The sequence below is a fragment of the Mustela putorius genome, unplaced genomic scaffold (genome assembly GCF_011764305.1).
Source record: "Mustela putorius furo isolate JIRA1106 unplaced genomic scaffold, ASM1176430v1.1 tig00001492_pilon_pilon_pilon, whole genome shotgun sequence".
NCBI classification, from domain to species: Eukaryota; Metazoa; Chordata; class Mammalia; order Carnivora; family Mustelidae; genus Mustela; species Mustela putorius.
The window spans coordinates 316,347-342,671 of record NW_025421765.1 but is presented as its reverse complement, the minus strand read 5'-3'; the positions used below and the strand labels follow the sequence as shown (position 1 = coordinate 342,671).

The 26,325-nt window shown below is 41.2% G+C and overlaps 1 protein-coding gene across 1 annotated transcript; it reads left to right on the top strand.

Annotated features, from left to right (window-relative positions):
* The first annotated feature begins 22,609 nt into the window (after positions 1-22,609).
* LOC123394114 (14-3-3 protein beta/alpha-like) lies at positions 22,610-25,452 on the top strand. Its single transcript, XM_045087794.1, is given in 2 exon segments — positions 22,610-23,200; positions 23,203-25,452. Coding segments are annotated over 2 exon segments (717 nt in total). The 5' UTR covers positions 22,610-22,785; the 3' UTR covers positions 23,505-25,452.
* The last annotated feature ends 873 nt before the right edge of the window (positions 25,453-26,325 follow it).

The window sequence follows — 26,325 nt, the reverse complement described above, 5'->3', positions numbered from 1 at the left end:
TTTTTCCTAAAGTAATTGCTCAAATCTATGAAATGGTATTAGTTTTACTCTTCCTGACCTGTTCTGACCTTTAAACTCTCTGAGTCCTAAATTCATGTTGCATTTTTTTTTTCTAAGATTCTCGGAGGTGTACCCATTTTAAAAGCCTTTATTTATTCAATTGTTATTATTATTATTATTATTATTATTACCACTGACATTTACTGTTATGTCTCAGCACAGGTACTGATTGATGGGGGTGTTGTATGAACGTCCTCCCTGCTTGTTAACTACACTTTATGAGAGTAATGTAAACCTTCTCTTTTTGATGATTTACTGTATTCTCTCCTGAGGACAAAGTCAGGAGTGAGTCTATTGCTGTAAGGCCAAAGAGCATGATTGATAGTATTGATATAGAACAAGCCAAGTCATGGGCCTTATGTGCCTAATGGGTTCTGTAGGTTCTGTAGGTGAGGGACAGATGGGAGTGATGTGAAGGGAGGGAACTGAAGTGACACGAAGAAATAATCTATTTTTATCTTCTCTAATGGCACCAGCCTGGATCAGAAAATTTCAGAGCACACAGAACCAGTGATTCAGAACTCATATTGTAATTATACATCCATTATTTTCATGCGAGCTCTTGTATCATGATTTATCAGATATCAGTCTAATAAATGATTTCAGAGACATAGAGAGCTGGAAAGAGCATTGTTGGAAATGAGTTACTTTTTGTGAACCCAGAAGAGAACTGATGTCAAAGGAAGAAGAAGCAACCTGAAAACTAGAGAGTGACAGGCACTCACTGGGAGAAGTAAGAATACAGCATTATTCAGGGCAGACACAGACTGAAGAAGTTATAAACTCAAACAAAGGTGAAACCAGGAAATTTTAACAAATTGAGCAATGACACAAGCAAGCATATGTTGGATCAAACTTCAAAGAATAAAATAAATGTCCATGAGTTCATATGAAAAAATAAATAACAGAAAAATTATTCATGATATAGATACAGATATTCCTGCTACCAAGAGGTAGAGTTTAGTTCCCTTCCCCTTGAGTGTGCACTGAATTTAGTGATTGGCTTCTAGCTGATAGAGATTTGAGGAGAAAAAGTGTAACTTTTCAGCAGAGAAATCTGGTAGGTGCCATCTAAACCATGTGATCAAGCTCCATCCCCAGTTATTAGTCAAGCTTCTGTCATGTACATCCTGATATGATGCATAAAAAGGGGACTCACCTTTGTGCTATACTTCCCCCCAAACATAACTCCAGCCTAATTAATAGAAAATATCAGAAAAATCCAAAATGAGAGAACTTCAAATGTGAAAATGTCTTGGAAAAAAAAAAGGGCTATGGGAGTATCACAGATTGAGGAGACTAAGCTGATACATAACTAAATTCTATGTGTTATCCTTATTTGGATTCTGAGAGAGACAAAGGACACTAGTGGAAGACACTGGTGAAATCAGAATAAAATCTGTAGTTAACAGTGGTACCGATGTTCACTGCTCAGTATTACAGAGCATACAACATGGTTGTATAACATGTTGACAGCAAGAGAAGCAACTTCCAGAAGTCATCACTTTTAGCCTTACAGTAAGAAAAATCAGGACAAACTGGAGATCAGTAGATTCTCTTGGGCTCCTCAGAGAACCAAGGCTTCAAGACTAGCTGCCACCCTGAAATTTAGAGAGGCAGGCATATCCAGAGAGACAGGAGCTGAGCCTGTGACTGCCTCCTGAGGCCCATAGCAAGCACATTGAAGCCACAGACACATGGGGAGACTTACATGATACTTTTCACAAATGGCTGGAGGCTGGTTGTGACTCATTGGGAAAATCCTGGGGGCCACCATTTTGGGGCCTTCTCCATCAGAAGCCCCGTAGGTTCTCATGGTGAGGATGGAGAAAGGTGCCTTTGTGGCTTTGGAGGGGGATGGATGAGAGGAGGAGGTAGTTGGGGCATAGGAATTATTTGGAAATATGTCCAGATCTTTCTATAGAACAGAAGTGTGCTCTCCAGGAGAAATAACCTGGCCTGAATGCAATTCGGAAATCTTATCCCAGCCTGTACCATGTAAAAATTAGAGACAAAAAGCATATAGAATTAATTAAGTTTAGTAATTAAGTTTCAGTATTTTCTCTTCTTTATAAGTGACCTGGATATCTAAAGAAAACCATTAACTCAGGTTAGCATAATTTTAAGGTTTTAGGCTATGTAAAGAGCTTGGAAACTATTTTTATACTACAAATTGTAAGTACTGTTGAAATAAAGTTGGTCAGAAGAAGGTTCAATTTGGTTAAAGAAAAATTTGCATTTTTGATAGTCTGAAACAGCTGTAGCCACAGGCGGGTTTATTTAATCAGGAAACCTTTGTAATTTTGGGAAGAATGTACCCAAATAGAATAGAAAGGTATGATGCTAGAAACGCCAGTGTTTCAACCGGCAATATCAAACTAGTCCTGATTGCTAAAGACCTACCCAAATTATGGAAACTTGAATTTTGAAAATCCTTGAGTCAGTTTGTATAAGAATATTTTTAAAGCATATGAAAGTATTAAAAGATAATTTCCCAAATTTCTGGGAATTTTAGAACTGTTCAGTCTGTATGTGTTTATTTATCATTACAGCAATTAAAATAGAAGTCCTTTTAAGAAATTTATGGTGTAATTTTGTAATACCATCCAAAGGCAGGAAACTATTACATATGTGTAGACACAAAAACATCCAGACTGATATAAATAAAGAGCTTTAATTTTAAAACTTCTACATGCATCAGACAAAAGCCCATAAATGAGAACACATGGTGCCTATTTCTGGTTGTGCAAAAGAGCTAGTTATTACCATTTCCACCAATATTTGTGGAGAAGATCTTTGAGATTTCCTTTGGGCTAACATGTAATTTTATGAAGGCTGTGGGCTAAATTTTGGGCGAAAGACCAAGAAGAGACCCAGTGGCCAATTTGGGTGTCTCCAAAACCCATCTGAGTGGTAAAGCCTCGTGCCTCATCCTTCCAAGGAGCTTCTCACCCTCAGGTGTTAGCAGCTGCAGTGTGTTGTGTCCATTAAGTTTCTGTCTCTACAGAAGATTGAGCAGGGGACAGTGTGTGGTGGTGGAGGAGGAGTCTCCTTGGAAAGTGGCTGTCTTAGTGCATTTGTCAGTCAGGGAGTTTCCTTGACTTTGGGGGGTCGGCTTTGATTTTGAAAGTAGCTAATTATTTAGTTAATTATTTAGCCTTCTAATAGTGACTTGGGTTCTATTTTTAGTTGGTCTTTTTGCAACTGTCATTGAACACTCTTTGTTTCTATTAAAGGGTGCTGAGTGGCCTTGACAGGACCAAAGGTAGGTCAAGTTATCAGTGAGAGCCATTCAGGACAAAGGTAGCTCAGCATGAGTCATGGACCTGGAAGGGGGCCATCGGGAGAGCTAACAATACTTATGTTCCAACTGGAAAGTTATTATCTTTCCAGAAGTTTTATGGTGGTCATGGGACTAAGCAGGCAACCATGCTGAGTAGTAAGAGGTTCTAGTAAGACAGAAAGAGGTTTGGGTGAAGGCATGTCACGTGGTGGGCATCACAGACGCATGTCATTCTAGGGCTCTCTGCTCTTCCCGACTGCATGGCCTCTGTTAGACAAACCTCCTGTAGGGATTCGTAATTCTCCTCTCCCACACAGATGGCCAACCTAACACAAGGTTATCCTTCCTCTCACTAATTAATGATTCTTCTCCACTAACTTCTACTCTGTGTAAGTGAGCCATTCCACTCCTTTCCCATTGTAAAGTAGATACACTGAACATTGCAAACAAAGGGAGGGGGAAGAACCAGTCTCTTGGTTAAGCTGGGCCTCTTTTGTCTGAATCCCATTTTTGTGTCCTTCTGCTTTGATAGGTTGTGTGGTTAGTAGGAATAAGATAATGAAGCAGATGAGTCTGAGAGGTCTGAATGTCACATAATGAATGAACAATGCAGGAGGCCTGGCTTCTGCAATCATATGACAGCATCCCTAGGCACAGAACATTCTAGACCCATGTGAGTGGTTTGGGACCACTGGGTCAAGGATAGCAACCATTTTATGTGAAGTCCAAATAAATAATGAGTACATGCTCATGCAGAAGAAAATCTACTTAGGGCAAACCAACTCAGTGCTGAGGATAGGAACATGAAAGGGGATCACTGTGCTTACAGACAAATAGAGAACTGAAGCTATAGGGTACTAACAGATGTCTCTACATCAGTTTAATTTGTAAATTTAAAAAATGTCTTCCTTAATTTGTTTGCAAACAACACAAAGTTCTAAAAAATAATCCCTTGAGCCAGGCAAATAACCCTCATTTCATTTCGACGTCATTAGGAACACCAGTGAGATGCTCTTGGATGTCATAACTGGTAGGCCCACATGTAGTTTAGGAGCCCGATTCATTCGTGATATTTCATTGTTATGCAGACGTTAAAGACCGTGAGCTTCTTTGTATGGTGAGTTTAATAGGTTTATATTTCTTAGTGAGGCAGTTATGGAGATACATTTTTCAGCTCTCCCTTTCAAAAGAACCTGTTGTGAGAGGCATGGGAAAGTGACAGCCTCCAGCCTAGGTACCTCTGGGACTTCTGGGTCCCCACTCACCTCCATCCTGGGGCCATATTCTCCCAAGGCTTCTCTCAGCCAATGACTGGATGGTGGAGCGGGGCTCTCATGGCCTCATGTGGGGTCTCCGTGGAGGGTGCCTTTACTCCAGACTCCGCATCAGCCTGGCTGAAGCTGTCTCTGAACTGCAGTCAAGTCCGAAGCTCTTCTTGTCCAATTCTGCCTCATCCTGTCTCCTCAGTCATCAGACCTGCATCGAAATAGGAACGCTTTCCACACTTACTCCTGCTTCCTCATTCTCCACAGGCATCTCCCTGGCAAATCACTCATATGACTGGTTCCATCCCAGCATCTGTTCCCAAGAGAATGCAAAGTGACTAATAAAAACTAGAAAGGTTCCCCATTGGGCTCTTCTGGACTCCACTGATCATTAAAGGTGGGTCCTTTTCCAGGAGTGAATGGTGACACTCAGTTCGACTCAACATTCAAGTGATAGGGAATGACCCATTGCAGCTACATATAACGGAACTTGGGAACAAGAAGGAGCATCTCCAATGGGCTAGAAATGCTTCATCTAGATTTAACACAGGCAAGTCATGCAGATCTAAAATATGACCGACTATATATATGTATATATTTCTCCAAACCTAGAAAGCTCTTAATGATTCTTTTAAGCTTAAAACATTGCATGATTCATGCCAGATTAATTCTTCTCAAGGATTTTAAAAATTTGTTTTTATGTGTGATTTTCCTTTTCTTACAGTGCAAAGTATTTCACCCCACTTAAGAGAATAAATAGGCACAAAGTATGTCTCCCTACATTCTCCCTTTTCTCCCTAGTCGCCTAATCTAGATGAAAACTGTCTGGCAAGGTCTATTTACCAGCTAAGAATATTTACAGCACTTAAAAGGAAAGAGGGTTTTGCTTCTTGGAACTGCTAGAAACCACTCCCTTTGTCTGCAGCCCCCTGCCCGCAGCTGGTTACCTGGCACAGCCCATCTCGTCTCTCATGTCTACATAGATGACTCTGCACAGGAGACACCCAATTTGATCCTTCATCCGAGGTAGCCCCCTCCCATTTTTCCTTCTTGGTTTGTCTAAATAAAATTATTTTTCTTTAGGGGTGCCTGGGTGGCTCAGTGGGTTAAAGCCTCTGCCTTCAGCTCGGGTCATGATCCCAGGGTCCTGGGATTGAGCCCCACATTGGGCTCTCTGCTTAGTGGGGAGCCTGCTTCCCCCTCTCTCTGTATCTCTACCTGCTTGTGATCTCTCTCTCTCTCTCTCTCTGTGTGTGTGTCAAATAAATAAATAAAATACTTAAAAAATTATTTTTCTTTATTTACTGCCTTAGTAATGAAGGAAATGAAGATTAAAACATAGAGAGATCCCATTTCCCAACCACCAAGTTGGACACAATTAAAAAGAACAACACTATCAACTCTACATAGCAACATGGACTTCCAGAGCCTTTTAACTGCTCATGAGGACACAGCCATCTCAGAAAACAGTTTGTTGAAGCTTCGTAGATGTGAAGATGTGTCAAATTTTGGACTCAGCCATTCCTATTGTATATTCTCTAAATAAATTGCAGCCCCATCTCCAAGATCCTGAGAAGATGCATAGCTGTTTTCACTGTAATATGAAAAATGGGGGAAAGACCCAATCCAATCAACTAGAATGGATGCATTTGCTTAATATAATTTTATGATGAGATATAATAAAACAATGACCATAGACCACAATGAAAGTTTGTGAGATTTAATATTATCAACATGATACTGAGCCAGAAAGCAAGTCAAAGAATACACACAGTATATGATTCCCTCTATTTAAAGTCCAAAGTATGCAACTCAAAGTGATATCTTCTTCAGCCATATATTCCCATCAAGTAAACTATGAGGAGGAACAATGGGGATAACCAACAGGATGGGAGTAGAGATGGACCAATAAAGGTCTGCGAAGACATGGCTGAGTTCTTTCTTAGGCAGAGGAGTTATGCATGGGTATTCCTTTATTTTTATCCCTTACATCTTCTGCATGGCTTATACCCTTCATTTTGTAAGCTTTAAAAATAAAGCAAAATAATAAAGTCAACCAAAAACTAGGGAAAAGGAACGTAACTAATAACAACACCAAAAAGTAAGCCCTATCTGCTAGAAAGTATTATGCAGGGCACAGGAAACATTCCAGGGGCTGCTGTGTGTACCAGAATCAAAGCTTTATTTCATAACATCTTAAGGATTTAGTGATATTTTTAGCTTTTGAAATAGGGTTTCTCTGCTGTCTCCCTGTTACTCTGTTGACAACAAGCCAGTACCAATACAAGTACTTCTGATGGTTCCTAAACTTAAAATGCAAACATAAAATTCTATTTCTTCCTTGATACATGCCCTGTGACTCTTTTTTCTGGAGTTGAACTGTGGTTGTCTCCATACATATGGATGTCATGCTGTGATGTGGCTACTCTGGGACCCTGGGATGTTGTGGCAAAGCCTCTTAGAATCTGTGACCCTGAAAAATAGATGGGAGAATTGAGTCCACAAGAGCTGAAAGGCAGTGGTGCATCAGACCAAACATGTGTGGCTTCAGGCCAGTGGCTCTCTGGGTTAACAACCTTGGGGCATGTGTACAGTAGCCAGAAAAGGTTTTGTTTTATTTGGTTTCATTTGGTTTTAAAATTTTTTTATTTGAAAGAGAGAGAGAGCATGAGCTGGAGTGGCAGAGGGAGAAGGAGAGAGAAACTTCAAGCAGACCCCTCTGAGCACAGAGACCGAATCGGGGCACAATCCCACGACCATGAGATCATGACCTGAGCTGAAACCAAAAGTCAGATGCTTAACCAACTGAGCCACCCAGGTGCCCCTAGAAAAAGTACTTTTAAGGAGCTAAAATACACATTACTGAAAAGAAAATTAAAATATATAATTGTGCTCATAGAATTTTAAATAGAATTTTTATATGTATAGTAGAAATGCAGTAAAACAATTCTCTATACGTGTTTGTACAATATGCTCCTTTTTCATAACACAACTATGGGGATTGTAGATATTCATGTTGAATAGCCAGAGTGATAGTATCTTACAGGGCATTGATACTCCCCCTCCTCACGGCCCTTTCCAGGGGTTCCTCTCTGAAGTGTTACCCAAAACCTCCTCCTTTGATCCAGTGGTATTTCCTAGGCCTGGTCCTCACTAAGCTCCTCCTGATGTCATCCTCCATGGTCTCGGCTTCTGTAGGGGTCAGGCCATGGGGAGTTAAGGGCAAACAGGACAGCTGAATAAAGGGCATGAGTAAATGGAAACAATCAGATGACTCCACTCTAGAAATCTAGAAATGGGGCTGTCTCTGACCATAACACGGGGAGGACTGAAGTACGTAGAAGAAGGGAAAGATGATGAAAGTTGTCTGCAGTTGGAGAGGACAGCAAAATGCCTCCAAGGCCCCAGAACCTCCCTCAGGACTGAATTGTGAGATAGTAAAACAGCAGGTCAGCCTGAGCCTGCAGGTCATTCTGTGCAGACCCCTTCCCACCTCACCCCTTTTCTCTTAGTTATTAATTTTCTCAGTTCACATTTTTATTTGACAGAAAATTTGCCTTTGCAGCATAAATGAAAAACAACTCAAAATCTTTTCAGAAACATGAAGAAATAAGAAGAGAGACACACATCTTCATTGGGGGAGGAAGGGAAAATTTGTTTCAATCCTTCCCTTCTCCTGAGAACTTCTCATTTGAGCTCCTTCAAGTCCTGATCCATCAGAACGGCCCCTGTGCCCACAGCCCTTCACACAGGCTCTGCCCTTCTCATCCTTGAACCCAAGGAATTGGTGGACCAGCCCTCAGCCTCACGCCCTTCACCTCAGCTCTTCTACAATCTGGACACTGGCAAGACTCCGACAATACCACATTTCTCAAGAGGAGCCAGGGAAGGCTGTTCCTGGACCTGCCTGATCGTAGAGAACCAGTGTGCTCTGAGTGGTATTGAACCCACTGTAAAGCACTTCTCATTAGCCCTTACCTGTAGCATGCTTGGATCATGATGCAATACTTAAAGTCCTCTCGCCTGCTCCTGGTCTGATTGAACTCCACTTAATTTGAATATGTGGTTTATCCAAAAGTCATACAGACTTAAAGGATAGGACTTTTTCCTGTTGGTTCAAAGATGAGGATCCCTTTAGAGACCTGATCACTCCTAGGACTGGAGACTGGTACTCCTTGGCCCCAGGTGCTTTCTGGCTGTGTGCCAGAGACACCAGGGCCTTACTACGTGGCATGTCAGTGGGGCAGCTCACAACATGGCCGCTGGCTTCTTCCAGAGCAAGTGCTCAAGAGAGGGAGGGCCAGGGGCATGCTGACATAATGTTGTCACCTGCGTTGGCAGTGTTGTGAGTGTTGTGTGTGTGCTTCTGCTGTGTATTTGTTAGAAGCAGGTCATTCAGCCTAGCCCATGTCCAAGACGTGGGGGGATTTCAGGGGGTGGGGATACAAGCAGGTAGGGGTCATTGGGGTCACTTTCGAGGCCGCCTTCCACAAGGACATATTTGAAATGCTTCTTAAATTCACAACATGAGCTAGTCTCCTCCACGTATTCTTCATAAAGTCTCTAGTTAGTTTTAACATTAAACCAACATACACTGTGACTGACCTTAATTATTGGCACATTATAATAATTTGGGTAATGCAGTTGAAATTTTTGATTACTTTAAACTTAACAGTTGGTCCCCTGGTTTTCCTATAGAAAAGTTTTAAAGATTTATTTATTTATTTTAGAGAGAGAGAGACTTGTGAGTTGGGGGAAGGGCAGAGAGAGATAGAGAAGCAGAGTCCATCCCCACACAGAGTCTGGCGAGGGACTCCATCTCATGACCCTGAGATCTTGACCTGAGCCAAAATCAAGAGCCCAGTGTTCAACTGACTGAGCCAGGCACGCCTAGAGTTTGTTTATATAGAAGATTTTAAAAAAAGGTTTAAAGGCCAATTTTTTAACTTACATTTATACTTTTTGTATCTTAAAATCAGAGAAGAGCATTGTTCATTTTACTTTAGAGTGATGAAGGGATTATCAGAAACTTTCTTATAGGATGTATTTGCTCACAAAACATTTATTTCACATGGTACAGAAGAAGCTTGAGGTGTTTTCTGGCTAGACAGGTCTGTTCCTTCTTCCTGGGCTTGGGTCACTCAAAATATGTCCACCACTGGGGAAATCGCAGGCCCAGGGTCAGATGTCCCCCATCTGGGCTCCCAGGAATTGAATCCTGGTAGCAGTGAGCACAGAGGAGAGAGATGGCATAGAGACAACTTCCTGCCTGTGAACACATGCGTGCCCTTGAGCATCTCCCGGGCCACATGAAACTTCAGTTTCCACTTTCAGCAGAGTAGGGACTAAGGTTAGACAGTCTTACTACAACCCCAAGAACACATATGATTAAAGACAAATTCGCATTCATAAAAATGAAAACATTTTGAACTTCAAGAGCACCATTAATAAGTGAAAATCAAGTCCTAGATGGGAAGAAAAAATGTTGAAAACATATGTATGATAAAATACTTGCATCCCAAATAGATTCTAAAAGCTTGCAGCTCAATTAGTCAATGAATTGACTAATTAAAACACATTTTACTGCCTTTTTGTCAACAAGACAAAAAGGCAATAAAATATAAGCTAAAAATTTGAATAGACATTTCATCAACGCATATGTATATAGAATGGCCAATGAGCCCAAGGCAGAATTCTCAATATTATTACCCATCAGAGAAATGAAAATTAAAACCACAATGAGATGTCACTTCATAATTACAAGGATGACCACAGCAAAAAAGACAGGGGCACCTGGGTGGCTCAGTGGATGAAGCGTCTGCCTTCTCAGGTCATGATCCTGGATTCTGGGATCAAGCCTCACATTGGGCTCTCTGCTCAGAGAGGAGTCTGTTTCTCTCTCTTCCTTCTGCTCCCCAGCTTGTGCTCTCTTTCTCTCTGTCAAATAAGTAGATAAAAAACTTAAAAAAAAATAAAGTGAAAAAAATATAAGTCAAGAATGAGTGTTGGAGAAGCTGAGGAGAAATTGGAACCCTCATTCATTGCTCATGGGAACACAAAAAGGTGCAGCCACCGTGGAAAACAATCTGAAAGTTATTTGAAAATGAACATGTAAATTTACTAGATCACCCAGCAATGACTTTCCTGAATATCCATCCAAGATAAATGAAAATATGTGTCTGTACAGAGATGTGTGCATGAATGTTCATGGCAGCATGATTTAGAAGAGCCAAAAAGTAGAAATAATCCAAGTGCGCATCCATCCTGCAATGGAGATGAACCTCAAAACATATCAGGCTAAGTACATTTTTAAAAAGCACAGATTGTGAAATTCCATTTATATGAAATGTCTGTAAAAGGCAAGCCTGTAGAGACAGGAAGTACATTAGCCCTCACTTCGGCTTGGAGTGGGAATGAAGCCAACAGCACGGGAGTGTGAGCCTCTTTGGAAATGCTTTCAAACGGGACAGTGGTCATATTGACAGCCCTCCAGAGTGACTAGGCATTACTGAGTTGTATGCTAAAATTCGGTGCCTTCAGGATGTAGATACATCTACCGGCTCTGGATGCTGTGTTATCTAGGTACATATGAATGTGGTAAAAAATGAAGTAGTAAGGGTCAGCACTGCTGTGACGAGGGACATCAATGTGCTTGATGTATGGGGACCAGTCAATGAATTGCTGTTGCCTTAATTTCTGACTCAGTCATTATTTCAGCTTCTTGCCTATTCTGCAAGACTGTGATCTTAAAAACCAGTCCTGGATGTATATTCAAAAAATGGAGGGGACGCCCAGGGGGCTCAGTCCATCAAGCATCCAGCTCTTGATTTCTGCTCAGGTCAGGATCACAGGTCATGGGATCCAGCCCTGCCTTAGACTCTGTGCCCATTGGGGAGTCTGCTCAGGATTCTTTCTCCCTTTCCCCCTGCCCCTCCCCCCACCCCTCTCTCCTTGCTCTCAAATAAATAAATGAATCTTTTTATAAAAATAGAGTGGTAACCCACACTTTTTGCCATATTCTTGTGCTACTTGGATAAAAAATATGAAATTTGTGTATTATCACCAACTGATGGAATTATGCCCATGATTTAACTAAATCTAATCAATATTTGAGATTATTTTCCTTAAATTCCAATTCATAATTAAAAGCTCAGCCATTTCTGTTAGAAGTTTTCACTTCACAGTGAAACCAAATTATCTAATAGTATTTGCATCAACTGAATCTTAGGAAGCCATTTACATTTTTAAAACTTTGGTGATTTTCTTTTAAAATGCTCTTGTGAAATAAAAAAAAACAAACCCAATTTTTAGTTTACAGTCTATAATTAGAGATACAACCAAGAAAAGAAATAAAAACTCAAACCCCAATAGCAGAATGAATTTTACAGGCTAATTAGAAACTTCGAGAGCCTTAAATTTTAATTAACACTTTCCATTTGCAAATTAACTGTAAAATGTGGTTGTATTTTGCGGCCCTTCTCTCTGTAAGAAGTATACTTTAAATAGTGAATGTAAAAAAAAAAAAAATGGGAAAAAATGTTTGCCACAAAAGAGAATGCCACGTGGAGACAGGGGCAGAGATGGGAGTGATGTATCAACAGTTCAACAGGGGCACCTGGGTGGCTCAGTGGGTTAAAGCCTCTGCCTTTGGCTCAGGTCATGATCCCAGGGTCCTGGCATCGAGCCCCACATCAGGCTTTCTGCTCCGTGGGGAGCCTGCTTCCTCCTCTCTCTGCCTGCCTCTCTGCTTACTTAAAAAAACAACAACAAATAACAGTTCAAGAAATGTCAAGGGTTGCTGGCAGCCCCCAGAAACCATGAGAGAGTGTGGAGCAAATGATTGCCTCAGAGCCTCCAGAAGGAACAGCTTGCCCTAATCCTATCAAAACCTTAACACTTCTGTTCAGGTACCAAGTTTGTGACTGTTTGTTATGGCAGTGCCTGAGGAAAGTGGCTTCTGAACTGGGAAGGAAGAATGGATGTTAAGGGGGATTCTGGTGACAACTCGGGAAGAAGCATGGCAGAGAAAGTTTCTCATTGTGAACATTGAGTTGTTGATGACCAGAATCTTGGCAGAAATACAAATGTTAAAGGTGCTTCTGGTGAGGTCTTAAAAGGAAAGGAGGAACATGTTATCCGAAATTGGAGAAAAGTTCATCTTCGTTGCAAAGTGGCGGAAAACTCAACTGAATTGTGTTCTTTTGTCCAGTGGAAAACAATTTACGATGGCAAAGGGATGTCAAGTCTATTCTTTTGTCATCTTCGTTCTAGGCACTTCAAAAGATACAATGTAGAAGTACTGATTTTGCTCACAAACTGTCTATAACTTCATAGTGAAGATAAGAAGTCTACATTTACAATTCAGATCTGAAAGAGGTGTAGCTGAGATTTAGCTGAGGAGATCCTGAGGATAACTGAAGAGATTTCCAAGCAGGACTCCACTCAGCTCGTAGCAATGTGTGAATAAGGAGATAAATTGAGGAGGGGTTGCTCAGCAAAGACAGACTAGTGCTTGACTGGGTTAGTCCCAAGCCAATCCCAGTTGGGAGTGGGAAAACAAGGCCATCCATGGCTGATGAAGGATGCTCAGGAGAGAGGGCCAAGTGTGAGGCTGGGCAATCTTCTGCTGAAGACATGATCTGGGGCCCCATGGACCCACTCAGACATCTCAGCAGAGCCAGGAGCAGAGATGGGGTTTGGCCGGAGGAGTTTAACGGCATGGGTGCCCCACAATGTACACCACAGACCAGCACGGTTTCACGGAATGTTCTATCAGCAGAAACACCACCAGCTTCTCCTTAAGGAACAGAGACAGGAATAAATGAAGGGAGGCTATCCAAAACCTGTGAGATTCTAGAAGCAGGAACTGGGCTTCCATAGCTACCTGCGGGAAAACACAGGCTGTCCTTCAGGAACAAGGAAGAATGACTCCAAAGACACACATGTGGACATGGAGACAGAGGTCAGAGAGCCTCAAGGCCAGGCCAGCAGGGCCACCCCAAAAGCCCTGGGGACAAGGCACGAAGACTCAGAGGATCTTCCAAGACTTAATGGAACTTGCTCTGCTGAGTTTGGACTCACTTGGTGACCCCTATACTCCTCTCAGTTTCCCTCTATGGAAAATGGAATGTCTATCCTGTACCTGCCTTACCATGCTATTCTGGAAAAAGATAGCTATTTTCTCTCTTCACAGGTCCACGGATGGAGTCTTTCTGAGTGTGGCCTCTACTCAGAGTCATACTCCTGCTTGACGTGGATGATTTAGAGGATGAGATTTGGAACTTACAGGTGATGCTAGAATGGGTTAGGACTTTGGGGGAACATTGGGATAGGACGAAGGCATTTTGCACACAGGACAGGGGGGCAAATGTTCACTACCTGGTAGGCAATGTCACTCTCTGTTGTTCAGAGTTTTGTGAAAATTTTTTGGTCTATTTCCAAATAGGTTGGAATTGGCTTGACTAGAGGACCTCACCACTCACTAAAACAAAAATGGGAGATCAAAAACTGTTGGTGTTTTAACTGGGATCCCTTCAAATGTTTATATTAATTTAAGGATAACTGACATTTCAATTACACTGAGTATATCTCACAAAATCTGTTGTTTAAGACAGATTTTTCTGGTCAAATTATTATCGATTCCTTTTACCTTCTACCCATATTCCTTGAAAGACTTCTCTGCATCTGTCAAGTCTATTCTTTTGTCATCTTCGTTCTAGGCACTTCAAAAGATACAATGTAGAAGTACTGATTTTGCTCACAAACTGTCTATAACTTCATAGTGAAGATAAGAAGTCTACATTTACAATTCAGATCTGAAAGATTAAGTAGTAAGAACCAATGAAAACAGAAAATCTTCCTCAGGATCTAACGAGCCTAGAAGCAAAGCTCTCCTCTTTCATATTTTCCGTACTATTTATTAGATTAATGCACCAACAGACAGTGGAAAGTGGGAAGAATAGGGACTTTGGGACAGGCAGATCTGAGTTCATCGCCCAGGAGCAGAGCTTCCAAATCCTTGGTAATTTCTTCCAAGTAGCTTTCTTGCTCACATAGTGGAAATACTGTCTTCTTTTTAGAGCTCTTATGGAGATGAAAAGAAATAGTCTTCATAAAATATCTATCAAGTAATGCATGCCTTTTAAATTGTACTGTCACTTCTGATACACTTTGGGTCTAAAGTTCTATGAGTCCCTCAGAGTGGACAGTCCAGGAAGGAAAAGTATTTATTGAAATGTACTTTGAGAGCTGTGCATCTTAACTTAGGTCATGTTTGTTACAGATGGAAATTGTAAATTTAAAATTTTAATAAATTTTAAATTTAATAATAAATTTTAAATTTTAATAAATTTAAAAAGTCCTTTTTTAAAGTTATTAAATATCACTTGAAATTTCAAAGCATTAGATATCATGACTAAAAAGAAATTGAATAAACAGAATGAAGAAGACCTACCTTGTGTTGAATAGTTTTCCTCACATAGGCTTTGTACATGACTTCAAAAACTTCTTATCATATCTTTTGATTTTTTTGTTATTGATCTTGTTGTGTAAATGAGGTCGTTTCTTTCATGTTTCTTCTCAATGATGGTTGATTACAGATGTATCTTTTCATAGTGCACTTCAGTCTAGAATAGAATTCTGCAAAACAGGCAAAAGTGACACAATTATAAATGCAGATTTTCTTCTACAACTCAGCCCAAGTTAATGTGGACTATTAATCCATAGCTTCTTATCAGAAGTCCATTAAGGGTGTAGATGTCTGGAATATAATTATGCTGCAGCTCTGCGGATAATTGTAGAACTATTGATCTCCCTTTATTCTTCTTATTTTATCTCCTTAAATTGTTATGGATTTAACCATAAGTGCATGGCTCTCCAAAAGATAACTTATTGCTGACAGTGCTGGGCAGGGTGTGGTAATTTCTTAATGAATTGTTCCTGAGGACCACAGACGTCTTGAGACTTGATTTGCTAAAGTAGCAGATGGAAAGGGCAGCTCTTCTAAATATTAGTTTCTGGTGGGAAAAGCCAAATTAAAACTGTAATAGACAAAATTCACATACCATAAAATTCACCCACTTAAAGTGCACGGTGTTCTTCAAGTACAGTTACAGGGTGCGAAACCACCACAACACTCTAATTTGAGAACATTCTCATTTCTTTCCCAAGGAAGTTTACACTCATGGGCAGGTACGCCATATCCTCTATGCTTCCCCCTGTCCCGTGTTCACTATTACTCCTTAGTAATATTATTAGCACACTTTCTGTCTCTGGACATTTTCCTCTTCTGGAAACTTGGTGCAAGTGGAATCGTAGAACATACGATCTTTTTTTGACTGGATTCTCTTGCTTGGCATAGTATTTTTCAGGGCCTGCCCACATGGTAGGATACATCAGTACTTCTTACACTGAATATTTCACTGGAGGGTATACTGTATTTTCTGTATGCCTTCAGCAGTTGATGGACACTGGGTTGTTTCCACTTTGGGGCCCTTATAGACAATGCTGATGTGAACATTCATGTGCAGGTTTTCCTGTGGTCCTCTGTTCTCACTCCTCTTGGGGACACGTTTACCAGTGGGGCTGCTGCATCCTGTGATAAATCTGTGTTTAACATCCTGAGGAACAAACTGTTTTCTGAAGCAGATGCATCATTTTATATTCCTGCTGCAACATATAAGGGATCTCATCTCTTCATACCCTCACCAACACCTGCTTCTTTCTTTTTATTTTAGCTATCCTAGTGTGTCTCCAGTGGTATCTCATTATTGTTTTATCTCATTATGGCTTGCATTTCCCTAATGACTAATGATTTTGCACATTTTTGTGTGTGTGTGCCAGTTACCGTTTGTATATTTTCCTTCGAGCGAGGTCTATACACATCCTTTGCCCATTTCCCATTGGTTTAGTTATCTTATTATTGACTTGTATGAGATCTTACATATTCTGGAGAGAAGTCTCTTATCAGATATATGCTTTGTAAATATTTTCTCCCATTCTGTGGTTTGTCTCTACTTTATTTAATAATACTAATTATTTGATAGCATCCCAAAGGTTTTTAATTTTGATGAAGCCCAATTTACCTCTTTTTCTTCATTTCTTTTGTGTGTCATATCTAAGAAGTCATTGCCTGCCCCAATCATGAAGATATATTTTTATGTTTTCTTCTAAGATAAAGATATTAAATTTAATGTGTCCTCTAAGACAGTGTCCTTGGATGTGTCCTTGGATGTTAGCTGACGATGGAGAGGGGTTCCTCCAGGAGGAGGGAGCCATCCCTGGGACAGGGAGCTGCATCCGTGGGGAGGGAAGCCCTGTCAGTGGCAGGAACAGTGGTGGAGGTGAGGAAGCAGATAGGAAAGGAAAGGACTCTGCCAGGCACAGGTCAGAACCACCAGTGGTCACGACCTCAATTTTTATAAAGAGGAATTTTAAGATTATGCTTGTTGACTCAACATTTGTTGAGCAGTCTGGAAATCTAATTAGAAAAATGTGCCGTGACCCACCTGGTTGGGTTCTCTTCAATAGGCAGCTGAGGCAGGGAGATGAGAACTCCAGGTGGGTTGCAGAAAGCATTCTCCCCAGGGAAACCCAGAGTGTGAGACCCCAGAGTGCAGGTGTGAGGGATCTCCACACTCCTTCCTGCTTACTGTGGACACAGCTAGGCATCCTCACTGTGCTCCAAGAGCCTGTCCCTGACCCAGATGCTCAGGCAAGTGAGGGTGGGGGCAGATGGTCCCCTAGGCACCCCCTTAGTTCCTTCAGCTAGCACAGAGGCTTGCCTGAATGGAGTTGAATCCCCATTCCCACTTCTCAATGCTGTCACATTCAGACTTTGGTGGTGTTAATTACAAGTATGTCCAATATAGAAAGCTGTGCTAAGATGGTAAGGAAATGAACTTGAAGCACTTTGGAAGTAAATGTACCAAGACTTTAACTCCTCATTTACCAGAGTTGGGGTTTTGAAGGGCATATGTTTCTGCCTAAATCATTTTGTATTTCCCAAATATTTTCCTATAACCATGAAGAACTTTTAGAATCAGAAACAAGGTTTTAAAAATTATAGATGGGGAAAATCCATATTACTTCAGAGTTCTTGATCTTTTAGCAAAAAGCCAAATCAGACGGAAGGGACCAGGTCCCCACCTGGGACTAAATGGGGTTCACGTTTCAGTGTTTGCCATATAACAGTTTACAGGTCCCAGACTCCACCATGGCCAAGGTACCAGTGTCGGGCATTTGCAGGACTGAAACTTGGACCCCCTCTTTGGATTCCAGATCCCACTTGGTAGGTTTTCCCAAGTCAACATTCCTGTCCTGACCTGAGTATGTCTTACTTGTGGGTGTAGAGAGACTGCCAGGGGTGGGACTGCCCTGTCAACCCGCCCCGGGCAGAGGCCAGGCCCGCAGGTGGTTCTGGTCCAGGAACAGCGACGGCGGGGGTGCTGGTGTCACGCCAGACCACAGAGGGTAAGGGAATTAGTCCATACCGACTGCTCCATGGAGATGCAGCCCACCTCCTGCATGCTTGCTGCAGCAGAGACAACTCGGCTCCCTCGAGCCTACGGTCCATGAGCTATTCCAGCCGTTGCAGCCAGACGGTCCCAGTGCACGGGCAGCCTCGCACCTGCCGCAGGCTCAAGTGAGGAGCAGGAGAGACGTCGTGCACCCCTTTGCTCAAGGTTTTAACATCTTTCTTACAGTAAATCAAGGACGTTTTTTCTGTACTTCATAGCATGAAAAATATGTGAGTATAGAGAAGATATTGGCATTATTGATCCCCTTCTCATTATTTATATTTGCTTTTCTCTTTTTTTTATAAGATTTTATTTATTTATTTGACAGACAGAGATCACAAGTAGGCAGAGAGGCAGGCAGAGAGAGAGGGGGAAGAAGTCTCCCTACCCAGTAGAAAGCTGGATGGGGGGCTCCATTCCAGGACCCTGAGATCATGACCTGAACTGAAGGCAGAGGCTTTAACCCACTGAGCCACCTAGGCACCCCTTTATATTGGCTTTTCACCAAGCATTTGTTTGTTAAGCGATGTCTATGATACATTAAGTAGATAAACTGTTTTTGGCTTATTTTCGCTAGACTTTAATAGAAATAATTTGAGATGTGAGCCACTCATATTACATTTTTAATATCCTCTTTTTTTTTTTTCCTGAGTCAGATAGTCCAATTTTAATTCTTTTTTTTTTTTTTTAAGCAGACTCCACACCCAGTGGAGCCCAAGAGGGGGTTTGAACTCACCACCCTGATGTCAAGACCTGAGCTGAGATCAAGGGTCAGACACAACCGACTGAGTTACACTGCTGCTCCCCAATTTTGGATTCTTTAACTAGTTCAGAGAACTCTCCATGCTATTTTCAAAATTCATTAATAAATGGCTGTTAATCACTTTTTCCACCAACTATAATCTCCATTAATTGGGTCCTCTGAACAGTACGATATCAAGTGAGTTTCTAAAGAAAGCATCCAATAAATAATCGTACTTAATATTGGAATCAAAATACAGATTGTGTTTTGATTTGAAATTTAGCTTTTCTTGAAAATAATTAGGATTGAAGATGAACTTTTGGGACTTCATCAAGATCAAAAGCTTCTGTGCAGCAAAGGAAATAGTCAACAAAACAAAAAGGCAACCCATGGAATGGGAGAAGATATTTGCAAATTACAGTACAGACAAAAGGTTGATGTCCAGGATCTATAAAGAATTCCTCAAACTCAACACACACAAAACAGACAATCATATCAAATAATGGACAGAAGATATGAACAGACACTTCTCCAATGAAGACATACAAGTGGCTATCAGACACATGAAAAAATGTTCATCATCACTAGCCCTCAGGGAGATTCAAATTAAAACCACATTGAGATAGCACCTTACACCAGTTAGAATAGCCAAAATTAGCAAGACAGGAAACAACATGTGTTGGAGGGAATGTGGAGAAAGGGGAACCCTCTTCCACTGTTGGTGGGAATGCAAGTTGGTGCAGCCTCTTTGAAGAACAGTGTGGAGATTCCTCAAGAAATTAAAAATAGAGCTTCCGTATGACCCTGCCATTGCACTCCTGGGTATTTACCCCAAAGATACAGATGTAGTGAAAAGAAAGGCCATCTGTACCCCAATGTATATAGCAGCAATGGCCACGGTTGCCAAACTGTGGAAAGAACCAAGATGCCCTTTAATGGATGAATGGATAAGGAAGATGTGGTCCATATACACTATAGAGTATTATGCCTCCATCAGAAAAGACGAATACCCAACTTTTGTAGCAACATGGACGGGACTGGAAGAGATTATGCTGAGTGAAATAAGTCAAGCAGAGAGAGTCAATTATCATATGGTTTCACTTATTTGTGGAGCATAACAAATAACGTGGAGGACAAGGGGAGATGGAGAGGAGAAGGGAGTTAAGGGAAATTGGAAGGGGAGGTGAATCATGAGAGACTATGAACTCTGAAAAGCAATCTGAGGGTTTTGAAGGGGAACCAGGTGGTGGGTATTAGAGAGTGCACGGATTGCATGGAGCACTGGGTGTGGTGCAAAAACAATGAATACTGTTACGTGAAAAGAAATTAAAAAAAAAAAAAAAGAAATGTATGTTCCTGGATGAGAGAGTTACTCATGGCAGATCTTCACTAATCACAACTAGGAAAAGTAGAATAAACCATGAAAAGTTATGTGTCTGAAGGCATGAGATGCAGGTAGAAACAGCAGTACTGAATGAGCTAAAACTTCAAGGACGGCAGACTTCGGGAAAGAACAAATAACAAGTAGTTGTTATTTCCCCTGTTGTCAGCAAAGGCTGGGATGCAGAAAGAAAATAAAACTAACAAAAATTTTAGTAGTCACATGAGCTGAAATCATAAATTGGAGAGTATAGGGGACCCCAGAAAGCGTTTGCTGATTTCTACACCACACAGTAAAAGGCATATTCCCCAAATCTCCTGAAAGGCAGTAAAATGTGCACAAACCTCACAATCCTTAGGAAGCAGGCATTGCCCAAAGTCCCCCAGCCATGTTGTTTTGTGACTCAGCAGCTCACCGTGTCTTTTTTTCTGAGTCGCAGCCCAGTACACAAGGTGTCCAGCGTGTTTATCCTTTCATTTGCTCAAGGACATCTTGGCTGTTTACATTCTTTGTCAGCTTGAATGGCAATTATAAAGGTTCACGTAAGACATTTATTGTTTTTGTTTTAGCAGTGCTGATTGTGGCATCTCATCGTGTTTTTAATTTGAACTTCCGGAAAGACCAATACTCTTGTGCTTTCTGCTATATCCATTGATATTTTTACACTTGGCTAGTTAGTGTGCTGCTGGGGATGAAATTTGGTTGGTAAAATTCTCTGATTTTCTAATTAAATCTCAGCTTCAGGCAATCCCATTTTTTTAAGGATTTTTTTTTTTTTTTTTAAGAGATTGAACCTTGGTCTTAAGAATATGGATGTCACTATTGTTCCTACACTTCTTCCTGAAATAGAGCTTCCTTTTTCCCTCCTTCACGCTGAATGGGTTTCCATTATGCACCCCCAGCCTGTGGATTTGCCACTGTGCCTTCTGCAGGTTGGGGCTCTTATCCACTTTGAAAGATATGGGGGAAGGTAGATTTTCAGTGGTCGTCTCCATTTCCTTTTCCCAGGACTCAGACTATGATTTAATTGATCTTTCTTCTGTAGGCTAAGGCCTTTGTGTTTTAGGGAAAATAAGGGGGGATGGGTCTGGGTGGAGCGCTGGCCAAGGCTGCTTCTCCCTCAGCCATTACCTTTCTTTCTTAGCATTTTCCCCATCTTCCCTGTGGTTGTTAGGCGGGGTTCCTAGAGGAAAAACCTGTAAGAGGGTGAAATTCCTCCTTTATAGCAGTGGTCTCCAGGGGCTTCACACTCCCAGTAAAGTCCATGCTTCAACAACTTGTTAAAATTTTTCTTGTTTGATATTTCTATTTGTTTATATGACATTTGGCCACTTCTGTCTCAGGGAAGCAAATGCTCTGGGGCTGTTCTTCCTGCAGGCACCTGTCTCTGTAGCTGTGACTTTGGTTCTTTCATGGTCTCATAGAAATTAGTCAACTTTCAGCTTTATAGCTTTTTTTCTTATTTTAAGGATGGGAGTGATGTTCTTTCTCTGTCTATATCTAATCTAAAATCAGATGGAATTCCACTTGTCAAATGTCGAAGCTGTTGGCTGATAGACTAAAGACTGAGCTGAAAATCTTTAGAGGACAAAAGTGGGTCTCTTAAACTCATCTTCTGTGTTTTCATTTTAGATATTATACTTTTTAATTCTAGAATATCCACTTTAAGGCTATGTTGTTGGAAGACCCATGAATCTTTCAGTTAGAAGCTATTGAGGGCCCCACCTGAAAAGGAGAGATGAAGGAGAGGGAAACTGAAACTTACCTAAGCTGAAATTTAGAGATTAGATGGATGTTACCAACCACTTACTGTTTTTGCCTAATGGGGGAGATGGACAAGTGGTGGAAGATGCCATCTGGACCCTCAAAGGCTCTTTTGTCTGAAATATGTTGCATGCAGTTAAAAATTACAAGACATGCAAGGAGGTAATACAGTACGGCTAAAACCAACAAGAAATAAACAAGATAATAAAACTCTAAAAAGCAAGTCTGACAGATAATCCAGAAAATAACCTTAGCAGACATTGTAATAATTGTGATTAATATGCTGAAGAAAAAAAGAGAATGGACACAAAATGAATGAGAATTTTTACCAGAGATTTAGACATTATATATAAGCAAAAGCCATAGCTTATAACTGAAAAATATGTATGTGAAATTAAGAACAAGATGGATGGGTTTAAGAAAGGATTGGATAGACTAAGATTCTTGAACTGGTCAATAGAAAATGTCCACAGTATAACACAGAGAAAACCAAGAATAGAAAAGAACAGGAGAGACACGTGGGACTTACCCAAAGTTCCCGGTATATGTGCAGTTAGAGTCCAAATAGAAGGGAATAAAAATGGAACAGAGGGAAGTGGAGTTGCCGCCACCGCCGCCGCCGATTCCCGAGCCGGGGTAGCTGCTGCCGTCGCCGCCAGTGCAGCCGCCGCCGCTGCCGCCTGAGGAGTGGGCTTGGGAAGGAAGCGGTCACCGCGCTCGGAGCTTCGCTCACAAGCGTCTTTTCCTCCTGTTGCCCTCCCCCGGGAACGACCATGGATAAAAGTGAGCTGGTACAGAAGGCCAAACTTGCCGAGCAGGCCGAGCGCTATGACGACATGGCCGCAGCCATGAAGGCCGTCACGGAACAGGGGCACGAACTCTCCAACGAGGAGAGAAATCTGCTCTCTGTCGCCTACAAGAACGTGGTGGGCGCCCGCCGCTCCTCCTGGCGCGTCATCTCCAGCACTGAGCAGAAATCAGAGAGGAATGAGAAGAAGCAGCAGATGGGCAAAGAGTACCGGGAGAAGATCGAGGCCGAGCTGCAGGACATCTGCAATGACGTTCTGGAGCTGTTGGACAAATATCTTATTCCCAATGCCACACAACCGGAAAGCAAGGTGTTCTACTTGAAAATGAAGGGCGATTATTTTAGATATCTTTCTGAGGTGGCATCTGGGGATAATAAACAAACCAGCAGGCTTACCAGGAAGCGTTTGAAATTAGTAAGAAAGAAATGCAGCCTACACACCCAATTCAACTTGGCCTGGCACTGAATTTCTCAGTCTTCTACTATGAGATTCTAAACTCTCCTGAAAAGGCTTGCAGCCTGGCAAAAACGGCATTCGATGAAGCAATTGCTGAGTTGGATACGCTGAACGAGGAGTCTTACAAAGATAGCACCCTGATCATGCAGCTGCTTAGGGACAATCTCACTCTGTGGACGTCGGAAAACCAGGGAGATGAAGGAGATGCTGGGGAGGGAGAGAACTAATGTCTGTTGTGCTTCGTGATCTGTTCAGTGTCACTCTGTACCCTCCACATATATCCCTTTGTGCGATAAAAAAAAAAAAAAAAAGTCGTACGTCGACTTTCAATTTTTCACAGCCTCAGCCTAGCAAAATGGTCCATGGGATAAACAGCTGGTGTGTGTATCTAAAACTCAGATTGGTCACATAAATACCACGGCATTCTGAAGTTTTGATTTTGATTAACATTGACAGGATTACTGTGTGCTGAATTTTTTTTTTAAACTGAACACTGTGATTATGGGGTTTTGTAACTTAGCAGAACTCTTACTGGTAGAAAAACTAGACCTAAATTATGTGTAACTTTTTGGAAAGTTTAAACTGATAATCAAATTAGTCATGGAAATAACAGTTCCATTGTAAAGTTGTACAGAAAGTTATAGAGATTATATTGTGACGCTGGGACGCAGAGTGAGACCCCTTCCTGTGACAGCAACTCACAGTAGTTCTGCCTGTTTTGGGGGGGGGGAAGTACAGACACTTGGCCAGTTTGAGCTGTTGCCACTCAAAAGTTCACGACTGCAGATGTCCACAGTGTCTTCCTCTCCGTAAACTCGAAGCCTAAAATGGAAACTCTTTGTGGCAGATAATTGGGTTTTGACACCATGAAAAGGCCCAGTGCTCCTAGACCCCGTGACTAACACCCCTTTCCCACAGCCATCTTACTGATTTGCAACTTGGGCTCCATTAGTGGAATCTGTTTTCCTTGTAACCAAGACCTAAAGAAGAGAAAAGCCGTGTATCTTATGAATGGTCTTATCTGTTTCCTGGGTAATACCTTTCAGAGTCATGTTCTGTAGAGATTGCCTTTCACTTAAGAAGTACTCAAGTCTTTGGGTGCTTCCTAGCTTGGGGCTTTTAAATTTTGAAATCGAGACATTCTTCCCACTGTCCTTTTTGACTGTTGACCTTGGTTTTTCTTTTCCCTCTTGAAGTGTCTGTCCTGCTTCTTTACATTTTTTTTTTCCTTTTCAGTTCTGTTGCTGTCTTCTGTTTGTTGTTGAACACCATAGGGGCAGGGCGGGGGCCTGGAGGGGGTGAGCGAAGATGGCAAGCACTTTGGTCTGCAGGCCTCACTTTAGGGGAGTTGAGAAGAGCCAGCACATAGTTCTGGCTTCCTCTGATTTCTCAGCACGCTCGTTGCTCTTCAGTCAGACTGAGATCTGAGTCAAAAAAGTGTTTTTAAATACCCATGATTTCTCCCTGTGTTGCAGCCAGCCCTGATAATGCTTGTTAGTACCTGTCACCAGCTCTCCCAAGTGTGCTCCTTCAGCCAAGTTCACAGACCTGTTTGAACAAGACCCTATAATGCAGGGAAGTTGCATGAACACCACAGTGGGGAGAGTCCAGAATAGCCAGGCCTACCAGTCTCACAGTACCCCCTCTCCCTTGAACATTCCATGTAGCCGTAGTGTCGCCTGTTTGTCCATCTGCTGAAATGAGAAAAGAAACATTCATGCACTGATTTAAAACCCAAAAAAAGGAAAAAAAAAAAAAAAAAAAAAAAAAAAAAAAAAAAAAAAAAAAAAAAAAAAAAAAAAACCCTCCCCCCTTTCTAGCTGAACAAAAATGTGCAGTTAATACTTGGCGCTTGAAAATGCAGTAGTGAATGTGGAACGAGCCTGTCTGTATATCTGGTAGCTCTTTCTTGCTTCGTTTTTCCTTACCAGTATTCTGCCTCACGTTTGCTTCTGTGACGGTTATATTGCCTAGCAAGCACTCCTGTGGTTGTGAAAATAGTATAGCAAAAAAAAAAAAAAAAAAAAAAAAAAAAAAAAAAAAAAAAAGAAAAATCCCCGGTTATTGATGTACTAGATTTGTGTATGTCTTTTAAACAGTTCTAGTTTCCACCTTAACACGGAATAATCAGGAAAAGTGTAAAAATTCAAAAGTGAAATAAAAAATTTTATCAGTGAAAAAAAAATGGAACAGAAAAAAATATTCAAGGAGATTGTTTATCTGTAAACATTTCTTAGGTTTTAAAAAATATACCAATGTTATCAGCAAAATGGCAAAGTAGAAAGTCCCAAGGACTGATTTCTACATATAACACACACCAAGACACACACACACACACACACACACACACACACACACGCTCACGTCAGAAGTTGTATGAATCAATTCATAAGAGCTCTGAAAACAGTAAAAGTTTGTAGAAACCAAGCATCTAACCTATCCCTTGCCTGACCTGGTAATAGTCTTGGTCTTAAGCTGGTAGCAACCTGGTTCCCAATTTTCCCCTTAAATTAGAGGAACAGACTTTTTTCCCAAGTAATTTCATACATCTGCTATACCCAAAAGGCTGATGCAAGGCATTCATTCCCATCTTGCATAACTTGGAACACAAGCAGGAAAAGTAATGGGAACTGTTTGTAAAATCTAGGAGAACTATACTCACAGATGCCTGGAGCAAGAGATTACAAGTGGAGATATAGAATAAACCATCTAAGGCCTAGAGAAGCTGGGTTGTGACTCTTTTGGAAATTAGGATATTCAAAAGCAACCACATATAAGGGGAGAAATTAGAAAACCATGTCCATGCCCAGAAAAGATGTATGCTTAGAAAGGATCTGAGAGCACCTTAAGCTTTCAGTAGGGTGAAAAATAAAACAGAAAAATAAACAGAGAATCAATGTTGTGTGGGACAGTCTCAACCAAGCCAGCGTAAGAATTATGGGAGTCCTAGGAAAAGACAAGAGAGATAAAGGGATAGAAAGAGCATTTGAAGAAATGATGTAAAAATTTTTCCAAATTGGATTAAAGACATAAATAATGTAAGCCTAA